Genomic DNA, 18,402 nt, shown 5'->3' with positions numbered 1-18,402 from the left:
GGTGTGGGGGAAAGGCTGGCCTGGCTGATTTGGTTATGTAAAACTAAAAGGCATTTACTCAGTGCATTGGGTGGACTGTTCTTGTGTGTAATGAGTTGTGCAACTGTACAGCCATACCAAAGCAGACTGAGCTCCTCTGACAGTCCTCTGACTTGTCTCCCACATGGAATCATTACAGCTGCTTGTCAGGAATATGCAAAATCCCCGTGATCTGCTTGCGTGTGTTACTCCAGATTGCTTGCTGCTCAGAGTGCCTTTGCAGTATCAGTGAACCTTCTTGCTGCTCTCTGTGGGTTTGATGACATGCTATCCCAAAAATTTGGACTGGATCATTTTTCTGAAGTACCTCATCACTATGGAAAAGTGAAAGCAAGCAGTGCCAATTACCAGGAAAGTTGTTGCAGTCCTTGGACTTACACGTTGGGCATGTGGAGTCAGATCACATTTTCTTTATATTATGGCATCAGTGACACCAAGTGTTTTGTTCTGCTTCTTAGTCAAGAATGACAGGAAGGTAGAAGACCCTTAGAAGGAGTTTAAAATTATTCTCTGCAGTCTAGAAATCTGCCTTACAGACAGTAAGATGTTAAAGCTAAGTCTCTGAGGAGAAATGTTGAGATCACTTGATGAGTCTGTCAGGGTACACCTCCAGAGATGTGTGTAACATTTTAAATGTAGCAGATAATGAGAAGATAGTATTAAAAGTTAGTATTAAATGTCTAAAAGGCAGAGCTGGCTGAAAACCTGTGCTTTGAGTCATCTTGGAGCTTTTGGATCAAGATGGAGATCCTGACTGAGAAGGGGGAAGGGGAGGACTTTAGACTTAGTTGTAACTGGAATAAAAGGAATAGATGCTTTTATAGGACACCCAATTTAAAGGTCACTTTTGGCTCATTCTGAGTTGAAATCTATTGCTGTAACATCATTAGTCTGCAGCCCCACCATTTCCAGCTGTGATCCAGCTAGATTGGCCAGGCTGAGCCAGCCTAGGTGTGAACATGTGGCTGACTGAGAGCCATGGAGCTGAGGGACTGCAGGGAATGGGAGCCTGGATTCAGTAGGTGACACTTCAGGGAATCCTGTGGTGTGTTAATTAGTGCTGCCAGGGGAGAGACAACCTCAGAACATGTGTGATTCAAAGGCAAATTCAAAGAATAATTTAGAGAGAGCTATTAGATCAAGTGCAGACTGTCCCCGGCCCATGGGGAGCAGTGTGAGGAGCAGCATTCCTGCCCTGTCCATAAGGAGCTTCCTCTTTGCCCTCCAAAGAGCACAGGTCTAGGTGGACTTCTACTGACCCTACATTGGGTCATGCTAATTATGCTGGTGAAGGAACTAAGCAGCATTTTAATATTCAGGAGTAAGAGGTCTGTGTGAAATGTGCTGTCGGTCATCATTGCATCCAAATTTCTGCTTTTGACCTGAACTCTGCAAAACAGCCTTTGTTTTTGTGTGGTGCTTTGTTAAATGGCTGTTCAGGCTGAGGGTAGTTGTTCTTGTGTGTGTGCACTGAGAGAAAGGTTATGCTGTAAATTGGGGCTCCTGGATTTTTCCTGCTGGACCAATGCTTGTGGATGTGGGTGTGTGGGGAGGTCCTGGGTTATTCTCTTCTCATTTCTGTTTGTGATTCTCCACTTAGCACTGAATACAGATGTTTATGCATATATTTAGAAAAGGCTGGTCTGGAAATAAACTTCTCTTTGCAGCACTCCACCTTCCTCAGCTTCATATTTTAAGACTCTTTGTTCTCTCATAGTAATTTTCCAAGTGGATTAGTGCAGGTCACCAAGGCATCCACATCAGTGAAATACAGCAAGATGTTGCTGTCATCTCCCGAAACACTCCAGCACTCACCCCATTGCTTATCAACCCACACTCCAGTAATCCTAATAGCTATGTCAGAGCAAGATTAACAGAAAATCCAGGCAAATATTTATGGTTCCCTTCAAGGTATGTATTAATCAGAGAATGTGGAGCAGATGCTTTATGAGGAGAGCTTGGAAACCTTGTTCATGTGGGCTGAGGAGGGATTCTGCCAGGCTGGGTAAGCTCCTGCCAGCTTGGGGAAGAGGCATGGGGCAGACAATGCAGGAAAGGATGCAAGATTCCCAGGTGGAATGGAGAGAGAAGCAGCTACAAATGAAAAAGGATAAGGAGCTGTGTTTGTTCTCCTCTGTGCTATAGCAGCATTGTATGGCAGCTCAGCAGTGAAAGAAAGCACAAGAAACATAAAGACAAAGAAGAGGAGGAGCAGGCTGAGAAGAAAGAAGCAGAAGAGCCACGCAGCAGGGTGGCATCAGGGAAAAGCCTGGGGAAGCAGCACTGGCTGGGAGGTGGGAGTTTTGAACCATGGTGAGACCTGGATCCCTTTTGTCCATGGGGTTGTGCAGGTTCCTGGAGTTCATGGAGTGCTATGAGAGGGCTGGTGAGATGCAGCTTCCTCCTGCAGTGTACAGCTAGTCCCAGGAGGATTGGGTGCCTGGCTCCAGTCTTGTAAGGCTGAGGATACTTCCCTGGTTTTAAAATGTCTCATAAAAATATCTAAGCTAATACTTTAGCACAGGCATGTCAGTGCTGACCAGAACTATAGGAAAATCTAGTGAGAAGCGTGGTGGATGCTGCAGTTGAGCTCAAGTCAGGCAGAGACCAGCCTCTGAAGGAGGAACTGGGAAAAAAGATCTACTCCTGGCTGTAGCTCTAAGCTCTAGGAGAGGTCTGTACTGTCCTTAGTGTGCTATAGTCAAAGACTGCTTTGTGCCTGGGAAGGGTAATCACTAATGCTTATAAATATGGCTTCCTCTTTTCTAGAGGGGAAAAAAAGCAGGATTCCTTGTAGTTTGTGTGAGTTTAGGGGGTGTTTTGTTCTGGCTCAGCTGCAGAGCTGTGACACCAGAGGGAGTAGGTGAGCCTCGAATAGCTGCTTTCAACAAAAACCAGCAGCAAATAATCACAGCCTTTGCAAGAGGTAAATTAAAACCATCTCCAGCCTGGAAAACATGCACAGCTCAGCATCTTTTCTCCATAAATATTTCCCTGCTGTTGAATCTCTGTAACCCCTTCAGAGCCCAGCAGCTCTGCTCTTCCCATCTTTAGGTGAGCCCCCTCCTCACTATGTGCTCCCTGAGTGGCTGCTGGGCAGGGATTTTGGAGCTGAACTCTGTGGCTCTGTCAGAACTTATTGGCTTGGAGAAGTGAAGAAAGTGTTGGTAAGAAACCAGTCTGGCCTTCCTGCGTGGCATTAGTCAGCCTGACATCCCCATGGAGCAGTTGTTAGCACTGGAGCAGTGAATTTGATTTTTTCCTTGCATGTTTCTGTTGCTGAAGCAGCACTTTAGCTGTGGAGGAGATTGGTCTCAGTGTCTTCTGTCCCACATTAAATGTGGGGCTTGTCCAGTCTTTGCACATTTAGCAGGACCACTGAAGGAGCAGGAAGTGTGGGATTTTAAAATACATTTGTGTGCTCAAAGCCAGGTGTTCTTTCTCACCCTGTCTTAATGGCATTGCATCCTTGTCCTTACAGACACTGGGAGGTGTGTGTGGAATTCTGCTCTGAGGAGCTGAGAGTGAGCTGCCATAAGAGGGCTCCAGAGCCCTGTTCTTGGCTGTGTTCCTTTGTGGAGAGATCTTCCCCTTTTTCTTTATCAGTATGTCCAAGCTGCCTTAGCAAAGCCCTCTTACACCTGCTCTAAATATTCTTTTCTATTGCACTGCTCAGGTCATGAACCTGGATCTCTTCATTTTAACCAGCAAAACAAAAATGTTCCTAGTACAGAAGTGCCTTGAGTAAAGCTTATTTCTTTCAATAGAGGAAATTAGACTTAGGAAGACTCTTTCCTTTCTTGTGGTGCAACCATAACCCATAGCAGGAGCTGTGTCAGTCCAGCTGCAGGGAGAGCAGCCCACGTTGAGAGGTTCATCTGTATGCAGGGTGCTGCCTGCCAGGCTGGTAATGAGCACAATGAGCCTGGGGATGGGCTTTGGGCAGGGGAGGGAGTCCTGTTGCCATGGCAATACAAATTGCAACGGATGACTCTTCAGATAAAAGCATCACGTTTTTAAAGGAGAAAAAAAAAATAGTGTGAAACAATAGCAGGAAGATGGTGTGAGGGAGGGGGAAATAGTGTTAAATAATAGCAGAAAGATATGGTGTGAGTTCTAGTTTTGAGATGCAGCTTGGGAGAAGAAGATGGGGCTGTAGATACTAATTCTGGAAATGTTCTTCCCCTCAGGGTGTGGAGGAGCATTAAGAAAATCAGGCAGGAGCCAGGCCTCCTATGAATAAGCATCTAGCAAGTTTTCCTTGCAAATATTTGGATGTGCAGTAATGAGTTCCAGTAACAGCTGAGTGCTGCCTGCACCATGGGAGGCTCTGGGGCCTTGCAGTGACAGCCTGGTTACCACAAGGGTCCAGCTGGAATGGCTGGGCATGCTGCAGATGGACAGCTGTCCATATTTCTGTGGTGCCTCGAGCAGATTCCTGTGTGTTACACTCTGGAGCAAAGTCAGAGTGCCCTGGAGGCCAGAGGCAGTAAGGATGTATTTACAGGAAAGACAGAGGAGTCCAGTAGACAAGTCCTGCTCTAGGGGCTTTTTAGGAATCTGCCTGCTGATCCTCTTTAGGTGGAACATTTCTAATCCTGCTGTGAATCCTTGTTACAGGCAGGTTTTGTTTTTAGTCTTGGCCAGTGTAAGATCTGTTTCTACTTTGAACTGGCACCTTTTTAACACATGCTCCAAAGATCACAGTAAAATGGTCTTTTTTTAACTGTCACTCTCTCAAAGCTATTCACAAGGTGAAACTAAACTTACCCAGCTGCCTGTAATTCAGGATGTGTTATGATTCCACTGGTGTCACAGCCAGTTGTGTTGAGCACAAATAGACATTCCCAGGAAGGATGGGATAATTAGAAGCAATCCAGTGATTCTTGTGACTGTATAAAAATAACTGGACTTTTTTAAGGATGAGTTATTTTTAGGAGCCTCGTGTCAAAAAGGGCTTGTGGGGTTTTGCATTCGAGAACAGTAAAGTCAGATGTTATAAATCGATGTTATACCTGCTTGGGGCATTTTTCTTATTTCTTTTTTTTTTCTCTGAGTAAGATCTCTGCTGAGGGTCTTGCTTTATAAAATAAATTGGCACTGGAAGTTGTTGGATAAGTAACACAGGCCACTGATTTGCTAGCAAAGGAACATCAGCCTCAGGTTTAGCACTGGGACCCCAGTGGTCCAACAGTAGGTAGTGAAGATCAGATTTAATAAGACTGTTTTAAACAATACACCCAAAGAAAGCTTGCAGCCTGGAGCTGGGTGAGGCCTTGCTGTCCTGTATTTATTTTGGTGGTTTATTGTGACTTGTGGAGGGGGAACATTCTCCTGTCCTATAATGAGACTGCTGTAAGCCAGGATGTTTTTCATGCTACTCCTGGAAAGCTGCTCTTCCAAGGGAGAGGTTCTAGGTTAGTGGTCAAAACCAAAAAGTGAAGTTTTTGTGCTTCCTGTTATAATATATTCTCTTTGTGCTCCTGGGAAGTCAAGCAATGGTGTTTATGTGTTAAAAAAGGGGAGAGGGTTGAGGGTGTTTCTCTGGCTGCTGGGCAGCATTAACTTATCACACCAAACCCTTTCACAAAGGTGCTGGGTTGTAGAATGTGTCACCAAAGGTTCAGCTTATGTACCTGAATATGGAGAAATGAAATTGGAGATAAATACTGGAATATGCTCTACTAGTGGGACTTCCTGGAGATCAGTGGGAGACTGCCCAGAGTGAAGCTCTTTGTTCTAAGGTCTGGTGTGGATCAGAGCAGTATTTTCTTCTGTGTAAAGGGGAAGAGATCATCTTGTGTGTTTGATTCCCTTCTGACTGGAACTCTTTGTTTAAGAGGTTGGTGCTGGCAATGGGGGAGGCACCATTCATACATGTGGGACCCACTGTAAGGAGGAGACTTGGAGCCACTGCAGCTACAAAGCAGGGATTCCTTGGCTTACCCTAAAATTATGAATCTCCAACTCTGTTGTTTCCTCAGAAATAAAAACCTCCCCCCCAAAAAACCCTAATAAGTGATGTTTTGGATTTTAAGATGCCCTGTGAGCATCACACTGACCTTTCTCCCCAAGCACCATTGTGCTGTTAAGACCTGACAAACAAGCTCAGGTTAACTTTTACTTCTGGGCTCATAATCAGTTTTGTGGTTTCCACCCAAAACTGCTGCATTGTTTCATGTGATTCTGAAAGTGAAACAAAAATGAAATTGTCCTGTCAGCTTTTCTTGTAGATATATCTGAGATACAAGGTTCAGTGTGCTGCTGATGATTGTCAGTGCAGGAGCATCTCACCTTCATCTGTGTGTTAAGTGAGTTTAAGTGTGGCTGTGGATAGTGGTATAAATGTAAAAGAATGCTTTTTCATAAAAAAAAAAAAAGCAAAGTTAGTGTTTGTGAATGAAATAACTTCTGACTCCCCCTATTTTTGGATGGAGCATGCCCATAGTTGAGGCTAGGAATTCAGAATAATATCTGATGGAAGGAACATAGAGGTTTGTTAGGCAAACATAAACATGCCACAACTAAAAGGCCAAATGCATTCTTGATGTAAATGAGATTTTCAGCTTGTTAATTCCAGCAGATCCATCAGCAGGATTGCATGGAAAGGAGCATATTGGGTCACCAAGGGAAAGGCTGCATCTGCAGTGCCCTTGCAGAGCAGGGGAGCCTGGGGCAGAACTCCCTAAACCTGCCTGCTTGCTGCTGCTTTTTTTTCTTTCCCTTCCCTTTTGTCTTCCTTCAGAATGAGACATCTGTGCTGCTGCTCTGTCTGGTGCTGGTGCCCACGTGCATCCCTGACGGAAGCGGGAGAAAAGCCCTTTAATCCTTATAAGGGGCCATGGCAGTGGCCTCTGCTGCTTCCGGAGTTTTTAGGAAGTCACTCAAGTTCCTCTTGGTTGACTCCCCTCTGCAGAAATGTGATAGATGGGTCTTTTCCTTTTATGGCCAATAACCCTGGTTTCCCTTTGCAATAAAATCCTGGGTCAGAAGTGGAAGCGAGAAGTCGGGCAGGAGGAAGGGGCTGGTCTAACCAGAGCCTGATGGGTGGGGATGGAATTTGCAACATAGTAAATTCTAGGCTAAAATAAACCAAGTTACAACATCGACCCTGAGGTGATGGGTTTGTTTGTTTGAAGGGTGCCATAGATTTTCAGTCTTGTTGCTTAAGACAGCAATTAGGAATTGTGACTCTCCTTAATTTCATGGGGAGAGGTTGATCTGGTCCAAACCCACAATGGTTTTCATGTCTGATTAAATTTAGATAACTTTGATTGAGTCTAGATAAGCGTAGGAGAACAATACACACTTCTTCTCTACAATCTCCTTTACACCAAGTGAAATGTCTTGGCTGCTTATGGATGTCTCAGAATAGTTTTCTTCCTGAACCCTAAAGAGCCATTTTCTACCCCAGTTAATGTCCGTGCCTGATGTTTGGCACTGGTGTCACTCATTAGCTGAGAACAGGTAATGTCCCTCTGGGTGGTAATTGCTGATGGCTTGGACAGCCAAAAGCCAGCTTTGTCAGCCAATAATGTCTTTTACAAATCATCCCTGGCTACAAATGGTTTGATGAATTTGAACCTTTAAAGTGTATTTCTAATAAAGTCAATCTCCTGTTTCTTTCTAAAAGTGCTTCATATCCTGTTTCACGAGGTTAATGCAAATGGCTCATTTGGCACTGGGTTAAACTGCTGCTTTTTTAAGTGGTACAGCTCATGTTTCTTCCATGCAAAACCTATTGGCTGACACTTTATTTTTGGTTCTTATGTGGCACTTGAGCTCTGAAATTAGGACGAAAAAAGACAGTAGCTAGTTAGGAGAGTCTCTCATGATGCTCCTGGGATTGTTTCATTCCAGCCACCCTCACTACATCACAGTGTCCAGTTGCAGAGGTACTGTTGGGATTTCTCTCTTGAAGAAAGGTGTTTCCATTCCTTGGTGGGTGACAGTAGGGTTTGCTGCCATGGAAAGCCTGTTCCCCAGGGTCACTGACTGGTCAGCAGGAGCTAAACACTTCCCCACGTGCTGGGGAACCACTTTGGAAGTGGTTTTCAGTAGCATCCGCATATTCTTCAACTCTCTTTTAATGGTGGTGTGTTTGTGATTGTGCTTTTTCCTTTTTTCCTTCCTCTCCTTGTCTTTACAATAGACATCCTGGGAAAATGGGAACAGGATCTGGAAGTTGCTCTGGGGCTGGGGAAATGGCTGAAACCGGTCTGTGTCCAAATACCTCACTTGTGCTGCCAAAAGGGTTGATTTAATCTTTGGTATCCCACCCTCTACCTTCTTGTCTGTGGCTCTTACCCCTGTGAGGGTGTTGGACTTAATCCTTTCAGGGGAACTGCATGTGCAGCATAGTTTAATAATCCACCCTTTGGATAATGTAACCCCACAACACCAGTTTTGATCCTTACTTACATCCAGCTCTGCCAAAGCTCTCTGTACTTGCAGTTCTTGTATTTTTTCCTTCTGTATCAGTGTAGGGGGAGGGAGATGGTTTGTGTGTGGTAAAGGCGACCAGTGGACCCCCATCCTGCACCAGGAGCATCATTCCTCTGTGGCCTGGGGTGTTAGGGTGGCTTTCCTTCTCCTGAACCAGCTGGGATTCTCCCCTCAAAACCAAATTGTCATCAGCAGTACAACATGAAATGTTCCAGTTTGTTTTGCTGTCGTAGTTGGGTCATGGCAGAAATTACTGCTGCTGCTTGGGAATGAGCTGGGCCTCAAACAGATCCCTGGAGATGAGGTGACTTGTGCTTTTGGGGGGGATTGAGGGTTTTTTCTGCTTTTACAGATAACAGGCTTGCAACATCTCTGGTTTGTAGGCAAGTCATGCCATGTAAATGGTTGAACAGCGTGCTTAATTAAACTCATGTGCTCGTGCAGGGGAAGAGGGAACCGGTCTTTCCGATGGGCTTTTGTGAGCATGGCAGAAAGGGAACTCTTCACTTGGGATTTCACAACTCCAGTGTTGCAGGGTGCTGTTCCAGTCTCCCTCCTGCTGTCTAGGGCTGTGTCCCACACAGCTCTGGAACCCCACAAACCATGCAGGGGTTCCAGTTGTTCTTCCTGGCCTCTTTTTCCCGGCCTCCTGCCTGTTCTCACGTGGCTGTGTGGAACTCAGCTTGTCTTGCTGCATTAGCAGCTGCTGTTGAGAGCTGCTGCAGGTGCAGAGGCTCCCTTTGGAGTTGCTAACTCAGCTTAGCTTCAATGTCTGCAGATCTGAGGTGGTTTTTCTCTTACTCCAAAGCATTTCCAAGCCCCGCGTCTTTTCCGTGACTAATAAAAAAATGAATTGAAAGGGATTATATGACTTAGCTGAAAATTAAATTACAGGTTAAACAATTTTTCTACTTAGAAGACAGAACGTGTCCTGAATTACCCTCGTTTGGCAGGACATTGCAGCCCTGCTCCAGTAACCTGCCCGTCCCCCCACGGGAGTTAAGGCAGCTTGATCGGCTTTGGTCAAGATTAGGCTGGTCTGGGGTCAGCAGCCACTTGGCTCCATGGCCTTAGGTGGCTCTGTCCTCTCTGCCCTACTCCTTGTGGGGCTGGTGGGTCCTTCCCAGTGTCCCTCTGCTCCCTGCAGCCTTGGGAAGGCACATTGTATCATGCAGGGCCAAATAACCTTAGCAGAACTTTAAAAAACACCCACAAATTGTGGGTTTGAGGGTTTTTTCACTACTTGTGCAGCAAACAGAAACCCAGGCTCAGCTGGTGGGTGCTCTAAGTACAGGAAGGAATGAGAACATCACTCAGGGGCTCTGGAAGAGGAATCAGTAAGTTGCCAGTACATCTATTTCCCTGATTAGTTTTTTGCTTTATTTTGTTGTATACTTCTCTGCTTGATATATTTTGGTTTTGTTATCCAGATACCTGTACAAAATAATAGGTTTTATGCTGCAGGAGGAAATCCAGTGCATTTCTGCACTGGAGTTCAGGTGTGAACTCTTTCACCATGTAGCACTTCTCAGTCATTTTGGCTTTTTTAGCAGTTTCAGCAGGCTGCTGCAGGGCCTGGGTTCTGTTCTCTACTGCCTTTTTTAAACCCAGCAAATGAGCTGCAGGTGACTCAGTGTCACAGTGGTGAAGGTGCAAGGTGAAGGTTAGCGGTTCACAGGGCCATTTTCATACCTCTGTGGTAAATATTGTTGCTATAAATATTACAGTTACAGGGCTGGCTGCCCTGTGGCTCAGTTCAGGGCTGCAAATGTGTCTTGTCTGCACAGTGCTCATGTGGGGAGCAGCAGGTAAGAAGTAACTGAAGCACACAGGCATTAAAGCAGTAAATCATCTGAATTTCTGAGTTTTCAAGAAGGCCAATAATCCCTTTAATTTCTATTTTGTCGATCCTTGCTCATTCCCCAACATTTTTTTGTTGATTTTTTTCTTTAGTCTGACCTGTTTAAAGCTAGGAGCACCTTACTTTAAGGGTTTCCTCTCGTTTGGGTTTCATTTCCCAGTCAACACAAGCTGTGCTTGCCCAATTTCTGAGGGTGGACTCGTACCCAGAACAAAGCTGTTTACCAGCATCAGTTCACCTTCCCCTACCCCTTGCTGGTGTTGTGATGATCTGGAGTGTGAACTTCTGTTGTAGGTAGAGATTGCAGTTAAAAATGTTCTTAATTGAAAACAAGGTGTGTTAATGCTGCTAAATTACCATCAAAATTGCTATATTGCAGAGACTCCTTAAAAAGGGTTGTAGGTGTGTTACATAAACCTGGGTCTCCTTGCAATTTTTGATGGAGAAGAGGGCATCTCTAACAGAGTTCCTCTTGCTGGTCTTTTTGTGTTATAAAAAAAATCTGAGAAACTCTAGGGGGAGAGAAAACCAAGGGGAAAAATAGGATGGGTCTGGAAGAGGCTCTCTCCAGGTTCTGCCTCCCAAAGGGAAGGGGGTTGTGTCTGGGGCCTGGTGATGGGGGAATTAATTTGTTTATCATGTGGTGGTGTAAGAGGGAAGTTTCAAAATTAACTTCAGTAATTGTTCCTCCTCTCAGTCTCACAATGCATCGTTAGCAGGTACCTCTGCAAATAAGATACCTTCCTTTTGTCAGCCTGCACCTTCTTGGCATCCTTGGGTGCAACCCCTGGCGTGACCTTCCGGAGTTATCCTTTAAAAATCAAGCTGCTTGTCTTGAACTCTAAATCTGTGCCTCTCCCAAGGTCTCTATTGTTTCCACCAGCTCCACAATCAGATTTCATCACTTAGTGTTGCAGCTATTGGAAGCAGCATCCCCTTTTCTGTGAGGTTGTGCAGAGGATTACATGGATAACCTCCTGGATCTGCTCTGCTGGATCGAGTGCAGGAATTGCTCTGGGGGAGGGCAGGAGGGGCAGCTGCTGAGGCTTTGAACTCCTCTGCTGGTATTTAATTATTTACCTTGGCTGGGAAGGCAGTAGCTGTTATCTGCAATCAGTCCAACAGATCTCAAAGCTGGGCTTGACAGCTACAGATGTGTTTCCAGTAGCATGTGCTGAGTTTCTCTCAACTTTTTCCCTGGGAAGGAGTGATATGACCTCAGGTACAGTGATTTAGCCAACAAAGTTGGTGTGAGGTCCCAGGATGTATTTAACCTGCCTTTCTAAAGTGGCCAAGCAGTGTTCTCCTCTGCCTGCACTGCAGGTGCACTCAGGTTGGTGGGTGACCACCTCTGAGTCTGTCACAGTCCACCCTGTATCCAGAATTTTCCATGTGCTGATCTGGAGAGGTGCTCCATGTGATACCAACTTGCTCAGGGTTGGGAACTAGCTTTTGAAAAAAAAACCCACATAATTTTGGTGAGGAGAGCTTGTCCTTGTGAGAAACACTTGTTCCTCAGCTCAGGGGAAGGCATCCTGGTGTGATGGATGTGTGATGCAAATACTCCAGTGCTCTTTTCTGCAGCCAACCTGCTGCCTGTACCTTTTGATGTATTTCTTAGAGCCCTGGAGCTTGAGAGAAAGTAGCTTTGAAACAATCATACTTCTTTATAAACATTCCAGAGAATGAAAAAAAAAAAAAGTTTTGTTCAAGTTCAAATTAAATATGACCTTTCTCCATGAAACAGCTGTTTCTCATACTCAGGTTACCCTGAGTGTGAGATCAAGGAGCAGTTTCTTGTGCTCGTGCTATTTCCACCTCTGGCCAGCCACAGGGTCAGTGATGCTGAGCAGCACTTCTTGTGTGAAGCTGCAGATATTTTTGCTTCATAGGTCTCTAAACCAATTCATCCACACTAGCAGCTGTTCTGGCCTTTTAAAGTCAAGCTCTGAGGAGGGAAAAAGTTTATTTTGGTTTGGTCTGTGTGTTTCAGAAACTTCTGAATTACAGGTATGAATTAGTCTGACTTAGGCAAGAGGGGGGAGTTACCACACGTTTCTGGTTCTGGGATTCTGACACAGACAACCCAAACCTTCCTGGGAACCAGCCTGGAAGGAAAAGGGCATTGAGTGTCTCCAGTATCTTAGAGATGGGGTGGGACTAAAAATATGCTCAATTTAACAAGAACAGGCCAAACAGAAGACATTGGTTTGGGTCATGATTTTTTGTAATGGGATTTAATATATGGCTATAGAAAAGCTTTAACCACCCTTCTTAAAGACTGGACTCAAAGGAGATCTTTTCCAATCTTAATAATTCTGTGATTCTGTTCTATGGTTCTTGGTGGGTTTTGGGTATAAATGCATGTTTTCTTTATCCAGTTTTTAATTCCCAGTCACTCTTTCTTTAGGTCTGTATTTTTATGCCACAGCACATTCTTACAGCCTAGTCCAAGCTTGTGCCGTTGCTTTATGTCTCCCTGTGACCTTGTCCCTCACAGAACGGCTCCTGGCCGTGCTCAGGAGAGGAGAACTCCGTTTGTTTTTCGCAGTTTCCCTTCCTGCTCTCTGTCCCTGCCGTGTGAGCAGCCACCACTGAGGGGCAGCGCTGCCTGGGGAACAGCCGTGCTCCCGGGGGAGCTCCAAACCCACGGAGCTCCTGTCCTGCCTGCCCCTTGCTGCATCACCCATCCAAGGCATGGCGTTCCTTTCTGCACCCTGCCTGGATTCTGTGTATGGGGTTGGTACCTGCTGCCCACCGTGCCTGTTGTGTGTGGCTCCAGGACCAGAATATTGCCCCAGCAATCCATGCTGGAAGGAGCCTTCCCTGGGGTCACCCCTCCTCCGTGTGCTGGGTGTTTGTACATCTCTAAAGAGGGGTCTCTTACCCAGATGGATTGTCTTGGGCTGGATTATAGCCTCTTATCCCAGCTTAACATATAGGAAATCCCAGAAACAGCCCTGAAGGAGTGTGTTCATGAGAGCTTATCCATGCTTAAAGGTTGTATTCATTTAGCCACTTCTGCATCAATTTTCAGTCAAGGTTGGTGCAGCTTTATGGACAGTGAGTTTGTGGGGAGGAAGGCTCTGTGGTTCTCTGCTTTCCCATTAACTCATCTGCTTGGTAATTGCAGCTCCTTAATTAAAGCAGCACAGTACGAACTGGCCCTGAGGTGCTGTTCTGAGGCACTTGCATTCACATCTGCTTTTGGGTAAAGCTCAGCCTGTTTGGGGTCAGCCTGTGCTATTGCATGTCCGAGAGCAGGAGGAAGCAGCAAATCAATCACTGGGGCTCTGTCCCAGGCTGCCTCACCTCCCTCCTGCCAACACCCCACGTGTGCCACGGGCAGAGTCCGCTGGAGCGTGCACCTCGCCCTTCCTGGGGGATGCAGGGAATCACACAAGGATTTAATTACCCAGCATATGGAGAGCTGAGGGGAGCTCAGAGCCACCACTGGGAGCGGAGGGCGGTGACGACAGCCGGGGCTGTTGCCTGTTGTTGTTTAAGTGGAGTTTCCCCCACCCTCTCTGCGTTTTGCTCAGTCAGTAAATGGCTCCGAGTAAACTCCTATGGCGCAGGCGGGAATGCCGTGGGCAGGCGGGCTGGGATCGGGGTGGATCATCTGATGTTTTTGTCCATGTGGCATTTCTTTAGGTTGCAATCGGGAAAAGTCATTTGTGTTGCTGACTGTGGCCAAGAGAATGTGGAGACTGGCAAGGAAAAGTTGATTACTTGGGATTTTTGCCCCCCGTGATGAGTGGGATGGACTTTAGAGAGTTATTTTTAGTTGATGATAGGGTGAGGGGAAGAAAGTCTAGGCTGTGTTTAAAACTGTAGCATCCATTGGATGTACCAGCAGAAGTGCTGAGGAAGGTGGTAAATTCATACAAAACATTCCCTACCACCTTCATTAGGTGCTGGGACAATTAACAAGGGCGTTGAAGGGTTGTGCTGCCCACACTGAAAGCAATATGTCCACCCTTGGCCAGGCTGGCCCTGAGCACAGAAAGCTGCACATCCACCACTGACCCTGGGAACAAAGGATCCTCCTGAACCCAAACATGTTTGTGTTAATCCCGGCTGCTTCCTGGCGGGCAGCAGGAGGAAGCAGAGCCACTGCCTCTAACAGATGTACAGTGAGGAGATTACAGGGTGAGATTAAACACCCTCTCCATCACATCCTCCCTCAGCCAGCACAGCAGTAATGGACTGTCCCAGGCTGCCTGCCAAGCCAGGGCAGATGTAACAGGCAGCAGATTCTTACTCTCCTGTCTCCATGCCTGGTTTGGAGCCGTTTCCTAATGCCAAAACTTCTTCAGCACCTGAAGCGTGAGCTGCCTTAGCTGTACCTGCCTGTGAGGAGGAGTGGGCTGGGAGAAGGCAGGAGATAACATGGAACTCACAGCATCCAGAAATGATGCATTCAGCTGAAGTGCTGTTAAAGCTAAAACACAAGTGTCCCTACCTGAGTACAGCAGGGTTTGCTAAGGGACCAAGTGCTGAAGTTAGGAAGGATCTTTATTTTGGTGGACTGAGTTGCTTTTTGGCCACTACACTTGGAGTAGATGATTTCAGGACAGGGAAGGACTTGTTCCCTCTTTCTGGGTTTAGGTGGTGCCTTATATTGCTGTAGCCAGTCTTGGTGCCTTGTGCTGCTCTTCCCATGGAAATAATCTAGGTTGGTTGCAAAAAAATCAGCTGTTCCACTGCATGTTTAGGTTAATTAATATGGTAATGGGAGAGTATCTTCCATTATCAAACAAAGGGATGGTTCTGAAGTAAAAGAACACTTAGAGGAAACTGTAGAGTTCAGAAATGTCATTGTGTGAGATGTGCAAAACCCTCACCAGCCAAGTGGGTCGGGTTTGACTCAGTAGAAGTTAAAGAAGGTCACTTTTCTTGGGGAAGGCTGTGATCTCAGTTGTGGTACTGGAGCAGTAGCTGTTATCTGAACCACGGGCTTCCTCCCCAGTTCTGTGTGAAGGGATCAAACAATGTGCCATTGTTTTTGGGTAGAATAAGGGGGAAAATCACAACAGGTTCTGCTAATGACACGTGTGTGGTGCATATTCCCAAGCCTCCCATGGAGAGGACGTTGCTCAGTCAGAGGCAGCGCCAGGTGACACTCGGGAGTTGGGAAGCCACAGGACTGTCCCCTTTATGGGGTGCATTGGCACAGGCCCAGCTGCCTGTGGGTTTGCAGCTCCTTGAGGACAGCACAACTTGGGAGGGATCCCAGGAATGTGCACAGCTGTGGAGGGACCCGCTGAGCTGCAGTCACACGGGGAACCGGATACCTCCTGTGGAGCCATCCCAGGAATCTACACAGCCATGCCTCTTCCCTTTCTCCTTGCCTGCACAGAAATCCCTTTTCCTGAGTGCAGGAGACAACTGTTTGGCAAACAACAGCAGCCTGGGCTCCAGGGAGAGCGTTGTTTCCAATAGCCACCAGGCTGGAGGTAGGAGTGGAAGGGAATGACTTGGGATGAGGGTCTAAGTGGCACCATCTGCTTCTGAAGGGCATCGTTTGGGCAGCAGAGGAGGCTCCTGGAGTTAAGTAATTGGGAATAGCAGGCTCCTGGCTGGAAAATGTGCCAGCCCTCCTGGCAAAAAGCTGTTAAATCTCTGTTGCTGGCATGTGGAAGCAGTTCTGTGTAACAGGGCTCCAAAGGCTCTTTTTAACCCTTGGTGTACATTAAAAAAAAGCAACCTAAGGCACTTTTGATCTTGGAATGGCATGTGGCCAGGTGTTGGGAATAAAGGGGAAGGTGGGTCCTCATGGAGGTATGTGAACAGCTCCCAGTCTGATCCTCCTGTGCTGCCAACAGCCAGATGTGGCCTGCCAAAAATGCACACAAAATGGTGCCTGTTTTAACAGCTTTAGCAGGAAAACACAGGGTGTGATGAATGATTCATGAGAATCAATAGAACCCGAGGCATTTACTGCCCCTTAAAACCAGTGCCTGCCTGCCAAGGGGTGCATTTGCAAGGTGAGTGATCACAAAATGCTCTGCTGGCTTTTGGGATGCAGTCACACGCTGCTGCAGCCCTCACCCCGCTGTCTGCAAACGCGTCCGGCGCAGCAGCCAGGCCCAGGAGCCTTTCATTCCCCAGATGAAAGCACGAGCAGTTGGGCATCTCCCAGCGAGCACAGATACAAACAAGGCCCCATTTTGCATCCCCCCCTCCTAGGGTGGCTTCCTTGGAAGCTTTGGCCTTCATCCTGTTTGTCTGATTCACGATCAAAAGAGTGTTGCTGCCTACGTGTGTCTTGAAGGATTTTCTTCTTTCATATCTCACATAAAGGTCCAATTTCTTCATTAAAATAAAATGAAGGTAAATGCAATCAAGTAAGATCTGTCTCTGCAGTGGTTGTATTTTGGTGGTAGTGAGACCAGGGCTGGGCAAAGCTCTTTTGGGACCTTTTCTGGTGTGCAGGGGAAGGGGATGCTGCATAGCCAGATGGGTTTTCCTGCCAGGGGGAAGGTTGGATCTAAGAGTCCAAGTCCCAGCCATCCTGAAGATGAAACAGTTGGATCATAAAACATGTATTTTTTTTCAAGTCTGATCTGGATGTTTTTTAATCTTCCTCAAATTAAAGGAAAATCTCTTGTTTGACCCAAAACAAAATTGTTTTCTTTGGCCAGCCAACTGAAAAAAATCAGCTCTGTCCCCAGTGCTGGATCCAAGCTTCTTTCCCAATTGTGCTTCCACAGCAATCCTGCTCCTTGCAACTTTACCAGTCCTGGATTAGAGCCTTGCTACTAAAGAGGGTTCAGCCACTTGCTCTAAGTTTAGTCCAGCTATTCTGGTTGAGTTTGTAAATATTTGTTCATCTTCCACTTCGGTTTTATGGATGTTTGTCCACATTCTGTGTTTTCCAGCTGTTTAATAATTTATTTTGTGAGATTTTGCAAAACAATATATATGTTTGTTTGTGTGCCTGGTGAAGCTGAGGTTTTGATGTAACTGCAGAGTTTCCATCAATGGTGGAATTAGAAGCAGTTTATATTAAGGTGGAGGATTTGGTCAGGAAACAGATGAACTTGATGTCCTTTGGCACCACATTTTTACCTCTGCAGTCTCCTCTGGGTTGTGACTGGTGAGCCTGGTAGCTGTCCCATGAGTTTTAGATGATTAGGATTTATGGGTTTATTTTATATCTATTTTCTTGTGCCTTGGAAAGACCTTTGGCTCCCATTATCTGTGGCCTTTGGTCTCCTATGGAGGTCAAACCTGCAGACCACTGTGCCATCCTGCCAGCCCACCCTCACCTGAGAACCTGCAGCTCGATGGGGGAATTTTTACAGTTCTTGAAACTGTTAGTGGTGTGCTGGGTGGTTTTTTCCCTCCCTTTAATGTTTGTTATCCTCCTCAGGAGACATGTCGGAAGTGCCAGGGGCTGTGGAAGGAGCACATGAATCTCACCTGTGAGCAGCTGGCTGAGAAGGATGACATCAAATACAGGACATCCATGTAAGTGAGACTCCACAGCCAGGGGAAAACAGGGAGGTGGATGACCTGGGAATCACAGGACACTGTCCCTCAGTTTCTGCTGGCTGTCACTGCCTTCTCCAGGAAGGTCCTGGGGATGGCAGAGCTGAGGGGTCAGACAGCTCCCAGGATGGGATTTCTGTCTGTGAAAGATACTTGGCAGCAGATCCAGCTGGTAATTTGAGAACGTGGGAAAGTTGTCACCAGCCCAGCCTGCTCCTCTGGCTGGCCCAGTGTCTGCAGGCTGGCACCTGGTCCTTCTCCAAGGTGAGAAACCCCCATTAGCATTGCTGGGGGAGAAGGGAGGTGGTGTGTGGAGGCAGAGGAGTGGATTGAGTCACAGTAGGTCATTACTACCCTTTGAAAATCTGGAGTGGAGACTGCACTGTTTGCTCAGCTGCTGCTTTGTGGGAGAGGATGTGTTTTCCTCCAGAAGCTTTTGCCTGTTTCTAACCAGTTTGTAGGAATTGTTACAAAGTGCAGTCACATTTTGAAATATGCAGATGTAAATCCTGACTGTTACCCTAAAATCTTTTGCAGTTTGATTTCTCTCTTATCTGCAG

The 18,402-nt window shown here is 46.5% G+C and overlaps 1 protein-coding gene across 10 annotated transcripts in view; it reads left to right on the top strand.

Annotated features, from left to right (window-relative positions):
- Positions 1–18,402, top strand: part of RNF216 (ring finger protein 216) — a 76,397-nt gene that overhangs the window by 44,249 nt on the left and 13,746 nt on the right. For all 10 annotated transcript variants that reach the window (XM_059861246.1, XM_059861244.1, XM_059861243.1 and 7 more), the window contains one exon: positions 17,724–17,821. In XM_059861246.1, coding sequence (XP_059717229.1) covers positions 17,724–17,821 — 98 coding nt within the window. The remainder of the gene's footprint in view (positions 1–17,723; positions 17,822–18,402) is intronic.

The sequence above is a fragment of the Haemorhous mexicanus genome, chromosome 17 (assembly GCF_027477595.1).
Source record: "Haemorhous mexicanus isolate bHaeMex1 chromosome 17, bHaeMex1.pri, whole genome shotgun sequence".
Lineage (NCBI taxonomy): Eukaryota > Metazoa > Chordata > Aves > Passeriformes > Fringillidae > Haemorhous > Haemorhous mexicanus.
This window is presented reverse-complemented; position numbering and strand designations above follow the sequence as displayed.